Here is a 9,219-nt window from a genome sequence, read left to right on the forward strand (position 1 = left end):
TTCCCTAGCTGCTTATTTTTGTGAAACTTGAGGAAATATTTTTTCTGCTCTTTGCTGCTTCTCTGTCAACTCTAATGGAAACTAGCCAGTACATTCAAAACCCATTAGGAACAGATTTAATGTCAAACGTAAAGCAGTTTTACAGCAGACAAACACATTTCCTTAGTAAAACAGATGAAAGAACTTTTCTGTTTCTCATTTTCTGGAAAAGGTTAGGGAAAAACTGTTGACAAGGAAAAGAAAGGATGGGATTCACCTGACCAAAAGAAGACCTCAAAGTAAGACAAAGGAGTCACCGGCCTACAAGTACACACCTATTTGTCTCCTGCATACAAAGAAAGTCTAGGGAGACTAATTCAATCTTAAAACACCCACAGCATAGGAATCTGAAGGGAAGGAAGAGGTATGCCACAACCAAGGATATCCCTGCAAGATACCAGTACTTCCAGCATGATGTTTCTTCTCCAGAAGGCCGTCCCCAGCCCCTGATCCACCAGCAGCAGATAAATCCATGGGATTTGCTTCAGCTTCCTTTGTTATTGTTCAGACTGGCTGATGTAAAGATTAGTGACAGCTTCTCTTCCTACTCCACTGCTACTGCTCCAGTCACTATGAGGAGTCACAGGCAGCACATTAAAAAGTCAGAGAAGCCAAAATCTTGCTCACATGGCCTGTAGTTTTATATGGGGATGTTTATTAGATAACACATAAGCTATCCAACACTACCAAGAGTTTATAAACTCAATTGGCTCATTGAACAGACTAGTTTTTCAAAAGGATGCTTTATGCAAATGATAGTTAATTAGCAGCAAGATGGAATTGGAAGAGGTACAATTTTCTTTCCCACAGTGTTTGGGTAACGCTGTTCTCACACAACAAAATATCTATGGGCCAGTCTTGTCCTTAAGAATTTTTTTCTGACAGTCAGGACGAGCAACGTGATTATTTCAGTGCTGCACAACTTTGCCACTGCCCAGCAATCTCTGTTTTGAAGTACTGTAACCAAAAGGGAAAACCACCAGAACAGACTTTTTATCTTCCCTCTCTCTTCTTACCTGCATCACTGTGATGATTACACATCATAGAGGGAAATGAAGCAGCTGGTCTCAGATGTTCCACATGTCCTTGCTTATTTTCAGCAAATACAGAGGTTCGTAATGGAAAAAACTGCTTCTGGAAAAAGCTCTACAAAAGCCTACTCCTTCCTGAAAACTAGCCACTTGCGCTCACCGTCTTTCCTTTATATGGAGACCACATACCAAGGATTTTCATCAGACTAAGCAGGATGCACAGCAAGACCTAGTAAAGGTGCTACTGGTTAGTGGAAAGGTTTGGGAGCCTTGTTCAATCTCTGCATGTCCTGCCGGCTACACCAGAAATTCACACTGATTTCTCCCCCCTTAAAGAATCAAATGGCACACAGGCCTAAATAATCTGTTATATTTTTTTTCTGGCTAACTATGATCCTCCACCAGCAGATCAAACCTGGTGTGTTAGAGACTGGCTACTATTCGGTATCTACCGGGAAATCTGGAACATTAGTACAAGAGCGTAACATGATTAGCAAGAGAATGTTGCTTACTGTTACTGTTCTACAATGGGTGTCTTGTCAATACTGCAAACATTTCTATGCATATTCACACATGTGAGTTACTCCATTGACTTCACTGCTGGATGCAAAGAATGTAGCCTCAGAAATGTGATGGAAAAAAGAGGTTTTCTCTTTGGCAAGAATTTAGTATTTGAGCTGACTTTAGTGCTGTATTTCACAAAAACACTCTCATTTTACTGTTAGCTTATTTCAGTCAACTGCATCATATTTCCACCTCTAAGAAAATAAATTGTTATGAGATAGAAATCATTACTAGTCGAAATCACTGCTAGTAGAGAACTAGCACAGCAGGCTGCAGGTTGTGCGACTTCAGTGGATAAAAAAAATCCACCAAATAAATAAGCTACGTTAGCAATTTTAAAGAATTTTGGTCTGCAGTGAAGATGTCTTACGATTCAATGAATGCTTCGTTAAAAAAAAAAATTAAAAATCCCTGCATACTTAATAGTCAGATACTAAATAACAGGCAATATTTCTCAAAAATTACAAATGCTCACTACCCTTGAAAGCCAGGTCATTTGTATTTGAATTTCTATCTGCAAGTACCAATACCTGCAACGTACAGCAGATCTACATGAAGTATATTGTAATGGTAATTTCACTTCGAAAAAACGGGTACAGTTTTGAACAGTCCCACCAGAACATGCTACCTCTGCACAGTACTTGCTTAAAAACGTTCAAAAATCCATAACTAAAATGAAAATAAATTCTACTTCTACACTTCTGGTTTTGTTTCGTGTTTGCCAGTACTTACCAAGAGGTTCTCTGGTTTGAGGTCCCTGTGGACAATGTTCTTGCCATGAATATAAACCAGTGCTTCACACAGGTCAGTGATCATGACAGCAGCATCATACTCCGTGAACTTCACACTTTCAATGATTGCATCAAATAAGTCCCCTCCTGGGACATACTCTAGGATTAAGTAGATCTCAGCTTCTGTCTCATACACTTCAATTAGGCTTACTATATTGGGATGAGAGAGACTCCTAATTATCAAAATTTCACTTTCCATCATGTCCTCTTTCCAAAAAAACAGCTTGGATTTATCAACAATTTTCATGGCGTAGATCTGATTGGAGTCACAGTGGCGACATTCCTTCACCACCGCAAAGTTCCCATCCCCGATAGTTCGGCCAATCTCGTAGTGTTTTTCTACATCAGTTCTGCTTCTAATGGCATGCCTCCGGCTCGTGCTTTCCAATCCCTGAGCCCTGTTTTCTTCTTTATTCACTCGGCGATCCCCTGTTTTTTCTCGTCGTGTCATGTCGCTCTCTCGACATGTGCTATTCCCCTCCCTTCTGGAACCCTCCTCTCTAGCCCTTTGTCCCTCTCTTCCCTCTCTGTGTGTTTTAGATTGTTTCTCAGCATCCCTCAGAGTGTCTTTCTTCAGCCAACCGCTTTGGTTCATTACACAGCTACTTCCATTCTCCTTCATTTCATGAGATAGCTGCAGTCCTTCTGCAGCATTCTTCTTGACTTTTACTGCTTCCTTCTCGTGGTTTTCATGTTTCTCCACATCCCTTTCCTTCTCAACGCTCCTTTTTTGCTTCTCCAGCTCTTCATTAATGTTCCTCTGTAGGGGCTTCCATGTCCTCCTACAGCCATTATCTTTCCAACAAACTTCCTCACCTTCCAGACAAGTTTCTGAAGATTTTCGACAATTCTCGATTTTTGCATTTCTTTCTACGTGGTACCTCTGGCACATGCCTGTGTTTTGGTCCCTGTTCTCAGCTGAGGCCTCAGCTAGCCTTTCCCTTTGGAACTTCCGTCTGGCTTGCCTTTCCTGTTCACACTTCTCACACCTCACCAACTCCTCTGAACTCCCTTCCAATCCCTCCTCAGAACTCCTCTCGTGGTTAAGGTACCTCTCGCTTTCTCGGATTTTTCTAGAAGGCTTCACTCCTTGCTCACCACCCCAGCTCTCTCTAGACCACTTTTTTTTTGTTCTCATTTTTTCCTCTTGCTTTGTCTTTGCTTGACTTTTTCCTTCATGTCCAGCTACCAGTTTGGGAGAGATGCCATCGCTGCAGCTCTTGGTAATTTCTGTCTCATCAAAGCCACTGTCAACTTTTGAAGCTTTGTCATATAGCCTGCTCTTCAGTTTTTGGGATTGCTCCTCAGTCTGCTGAATGGCAGCACTGGCAGCGTAAGGATTTTCAGGATAAAGTTCCTGTAATGCCACTTCCAGGTTCTGCAAAGTGAGGGGCTCCCTCCCCATGGCTATGAATGCATCACCTTCCCTGAAGAAGTCAGAAACACTTCGGATTTCTTTGCCTCTCAGATTGTAAAGCTTTCTCACACGGTCATTCTTCCATCGTGGAAATCCCAGAGCTTCGGAAATGTCAGCCATCAGCTGTTCAAAGGTCTGGACAGATCTCCTGTTGAGAAGCAAAGTTATCCTTCTGAGTGTGTGTCCGCCAGGTTTCACCACTGTAATAATCCTCGGCTTCACAGGACTGTGCTCTGAATGTATTGTGTGAAAACCATTACGAGGGTTAAAAAACAGGGACCTGTGATCGCTTTCACTCAGACATGATTTTCCATAGTTTCCACGACCAATGGGAGGACAAGTCCCTTGTAGTTTCCTCTCTTTGACTTTTGAGCTTGCATTCTGTGACGAATGGTCAAACAAGCTTTGGTTTCCTAAAGCAAGCAAAGAGTAGGCATATTATTAATTTTGCATCATCAGATCTTTCAAGTAACAGTTTTCCACGTATCACTGTATGTGATCTCAGAGAGTAGGCGTAAGGACATTCAATGCTTATAAAGAACTTTAACTGTCATTAAGGAGTAAACTCTACATTCACGGACCTACAAATGTTTTCAAGTTTGCGAGAAAATGGAAGTGCACTTTGTGACAGAGAAATGCTATTAAAAACCAATAATATTGGAAAAAAATAGATCCTTCTCCCAAATCCTCCCACTTTCCATAAATCCTCAAAAAATTTGGGTTAATTGTGCCAGGAATACATCCAGATTGTTTAAAATTCCCTTACAAATCCACCTACCATGAACTCAGTTCCTTTCTGAACCCAATTACAATTTTGACCTCTGTAAACCCTGTGGCAACAAGTTCCAGAATTACATTGCACGAAGTTAAAATAAACTAACTACTTCTGTTTTAAAATTGCTGCCAGATGGTTATGTGTGTGCAACCTCATATTCTTATAAATAATTATCTCCACTTTCCCCAGACCACTCATTTAGTCTCTACACTGGATAACAACTTATGTAAAAGACATTCTTTTTTAAAAGCATTACTTTTGCTGTAATTTTACAGCAATTTTATAGTACATTCATTAGTAAAGTATAATTCTTTTTTTTTTCCCCTTAAAGAAAGGCCATACTAGTTTTGTTTGATAATTGGAGTTCTGGTTTTTCCAATATTTTGGTTGGATTTTTTTATTCTAAAAATTATATAAAAATCACACAAAGTTCTGAATATTCTCTAGGGGCATTAACAATCTTCCCTCCGATACTTCATATTAGAACACCAACCAAGGAAAACAGCACCGCTCGTTATGCATAATTCTGAAAAGGAAGAACTGAAAATATAACATACGGTTAGGGACAAATCAAGGCATAACCTAACTCATTGTCTATTAAAATAATAATAAGCTAAGAATAAAAACGTCCTCTTCAAGCACTACGATTTCTTGTACTTATTAGGATTAAAACTTGATTATAATGTAATTTTCAGCCTCGAGAAATAAACTTTCAGAATGATATCACAGAGTGCTTCCAACTCCATTTAATAGTCTTGCAATTCAGTTGGGAACAAACACTCAGCATGTCTCAGCAAACAGAATGAGCCAAAAGAAAGCAGCCAGAACGATTACCGAACCATTACAAGGAAATTCCCGTACACAACTGGCTTCTCTCCCGGAGAATCCCACCCATTTTCATACACGACTACGAATACATAGTCACAGCACAGTGGGAAAATCCACAAAGGAAAATCTGTGCATGTGAGTGCTTGGGTTAATGCACACGTGCTCAAGAGTTCTGGCAAACTTAAGCCTACTACAATGTGGTTTTCAAGTGCTGAAAAGCCATCTTCGGTATTTCCAGCTATGTATTTTAATTTGCCCTTTTCATCAAGGTGTAACAGAGTGAAGAGGAAATAAACTTCCTCATCTAGAACGACAAACAAAAGGGAAAACTAAAACAAGTGCTGCAGCATTCGCTGGATCTGCCTTCAAAACAGTATATCCCAAAGGCCAGGGGTTGAGTGGAGAAAGGAGACACAAGGAAACACGACGGCAAACCTCCATTCTGCTGCTGGCTTCGCTCGCTGCACAACGACGGACACTTCTTAGATGCGATCCTCTTGCCAGCGAAGCACTGTGTGCCCCCCAGCATGTCCCTTGACTCTTGTCTTCATTTTCTTCCCCTGCCAAATGAGATAGATACTTCTTCTCCAAATAAATATTACAAAGGAGCCCAGCTGCCAGCATACTGATTGAAGACGCAAGCATTATATAAGAGTTACGTGTGACTAATGCTTGGTGGTTGTACAAGTTATTTCTGTCTTCATTCTGCTTTTTAAGGATGATCTCTCATTATCAGGAGATGACTACATATGTGCTAGTGATTTTTCAGCAATCAGATATTTACAAGACACCTTGAATAAAGCCTACTGAGAATGGGAACAAAAATAATAATAATAATAAAATAAATTAGATCAATAATAGTTCTCCGAAAGCGAAATAAACTCCAGAGCATGGTGGTTACCAGGAACTGCTGAAGCTCTGAATTTAATCAATGTTTCCAGATTCTTGCATACCCACTGTCATCAAAGCATTAATAACAGTATGACATTTTTACTGCTTATAATCTGGGCACAACATAAAAACAACGCTGCATTAATAACGACTTTTCCCACAGATTATGTTTCTCCAAGCTATGCTGCTATTATCACACCTTCCTATAAACCACTCATTTTAAGTGCTTGGCTGCTGTTGATTGCTTCAATTACCCAAACATCAATTATGTTTCCTTTCTTCACTAGATCAGCCGAGCTTTAAACAGAAAAACAAGTTTATTCTTTAATTCTATAACTAATGGAATAAGAGCTGGTTTATGTAATTATTAAGAACAACCTAGGAATGTGGCTTTTTAAAATTGGCTTAATTCCTATCCAAAACCAGTCTGACACAAACCACAAGTTATTATATAATAATATTTTTAGGAATAAGCATATTATTTCATATTTTTCTAAGATGAAAAAAAGGAAGCTACATGAATGCTTAAATCAACACATAATGGAATCTCCTAATGTTTCCTGAGAAAAGGGCAAGTGTCAAATTTTGTCAAACTGGTGGTATCAATGACTATATGTTACACTAAAAAAAATAATTTCAGTTGTCTGTTACAACTATTTTGGTCATAATTTCTGTTATTTTCCAGTTATGCCATATTTATTTTAATTGATACGTGTGAATCAAGCCTCAATCTGCCAGGAAAGTGCAGACACTTGAACCAGTAACAAGTATTCTAGAAAAGCCTCCAAAGGTCACACACATACACAAATCCTACAGCTACAAATTATATTGCTTCAAAAATCTCATTTTCATATTTATATACAAGTAGGAGAGAAAGAAAGAGGGAGGTGGGATCAGATACACACTTCCCTAAGTCTGAGTCCTGGCAAATTATACATCAGAGAATAAAATGTGGGTTTTCCTTTGCTGTCTTACTGTGAGATAATGGTGATCACATATATCTGTCTTATACAAGTTAATGTGGATAGATGCATGCATGCCTCTGCCTATCGTTATATGCATCTGTATATGTTTGTGTATCACTAAGTACCTTTTCTTGGAGGGTCTTGGCTCGTACTCTGGACCTGGAGTAAAATAAAGTGAATTCAGAAGACTTAAGCTCTGAATAAGGTGGATATACAGAGCTTCAATCAATCTAACATCTTAAGGAACTGCCTGGCTACACCCCCTACAAGAGCAGGGTAATGAGGTTTGCCAGGGGTCACCTATCCTTGCAATTAAAAATGTAGTGCTGCCATTTGCCCTTCAAAACTTATCCCCTCCCTTGATCACTCTGGAAGTTTCTGTTCATTAATTAAAACACTGCCACTCATCTTGCATTCCTTCTTGGTCGTCCTGCTTGAGATCACAGTTTCAGTAATTAACAGAATGGTTTAGCCAGCAGCTAATTCTGCTATCAAGTCACAAGTCACAGTGGAATTAAGTTTTTACTGGGAGTATTACAACACAATTTAAAACAGAAGGCAACACTGAAATAGGATCTTGTTATGGCATTGTTTTCTGCAAATAAAATGGTGTTATTTAACCCCTGTGACTTCTTTAGAGGCCCTTGGATCAGTATGAAAGCCTCCACTTGCAAAAGCAACCATGAAAACTCCTCAAAACATTGGCAGCATTCTTCACTCAAGCAAAGCTGCATATGACAGAAACTGTGTATCTGGGAGTCATTTCAATACATTGGTCCCAAAACAAAATACAGTTTTGAAAGGGAAGAGTAAGAACGGAACTAAAATGTCTGGTTTTCTGCTCAGGCCCCATCAATTCCTGCTACATGTGCAAAACAAAGACCACAGGGAAAAAATTCATCTTAACTGGAATACCAAACACTTAATTCATACCAAAGTAGCAATAAGTAGTTTAAAAGTACTTGAGAGTGGAGAACGTCTCTGGGCTTTCACTCAGAGCAGCCAAGTACGTAGCTCACAGAGGTTACATCACTGTGCACCAGTAGTCAGCTCTAGGATGCAATCCGAGTCCTCCAAAAGGAGGCCCAGCTTCACCTCCTCTTCTTGCTGTAAATTATTAAATGCTGAAACTTCCAAGGGCTAGTGCACGCTGTTAGTGCCCAGGACTGAAGTAGTTGTATGACAGGTCTCTACTAAATTAGTTACACGGAAACAAAAGATGATCACAGGCATCCTTTTACACTAGTATTATTTACAGTCTTACTGTTGGAAACACTACTGGTGAGTTTTTCTCTAGTGAGCCGTAGCTGTAGCATCCTCTCTTTCCTTCCCTCCCACTCATCCTTGCCTCACCACCACGCTTTACAGCATGTTAGGGCAGAGATATTGTTTGAGTCAGGACCGGTGGTTATTTCAGCCACATGCTGCATCAGTTTTGTCCGGATAAAATCTGGAGTAAAAACAGAAAGTCAGATTTCACAAGGGCTGGACGGAGACAGCGTCAAACATATCAGCACTGTCCCTGCTAGTTCCAGCCTGAGCAGGCTCCAAAAGCTCAACCAGCTCAGAGACGTGGTGGTCCTCAAGGACCTCAGCATGCTTTAAGCCAAGCTTCAAAAATGTCTTTCTCCCTGTAATAGCTACTTTAGTAACTGCTAGAGAAAGGTCAAGCACCAGAACTGAGAAGAAAATCTGTCTCTCCATCCTCATGGCAATAACACGGTGCTCCTCTAGCAGCTGTTGAACTGAGACAAAAGCCAAAACTGCAGATCACGAAGAAAAGAAACATCTGAAAACACGGCATTCAGGGTTATTACACAAGCCATTTCAGTGGGAGGTCAGTCTCTGGCTGCTTTCAAAACCCCAACAGCTATCAGGATGAGACAGTGATGTTAATAGGAAAAGTGGAAGTTAAACA

At 40.0% G+C, this 9,219-nt stretch overlaps 1 protein-coding gene across 1 annotated transcript in view; it reads right to left on the reverse strand.

Moving 5' to 3' along the window:
- Positions 1–4,238, reverse strand: part of DCLK3 (doublecortin-like kinase 3) — an 11,179-nt gene extending 6,941 nt beyond the window's left edge. The window contains exon 1 of the mRNA XM_009871321.1: positions 2,367–4,238. Within this exon, the coding sequence (XP_009869623.1) occupies positions 2,367–3,962 (1,596 nt within the window). The 5' untranslated portion in view covers positions 3,963–4,238. The remainder of the gene's footprint in view (positions 1–2,366) is intronic.
- Between the last annotated feature and the right edge of the window lie 4,981 nt (positions 4,239–9,219).

This window comes from Apaloderma vittatum, unplaced genomic scaffold, assembly GCF_000703405.1.
Source record: "Apaloderma vittatum isolate BGI_N311 unplaced genomic scaffold, ASM70340v1 scaffold22300, whole genome shotgun sequence".
NCBI lineage: Eukaryota > Metazoa > Chordata > Aves > Trogoniformes > Trogonidae > Apaloderma > Apaloderma vittatum.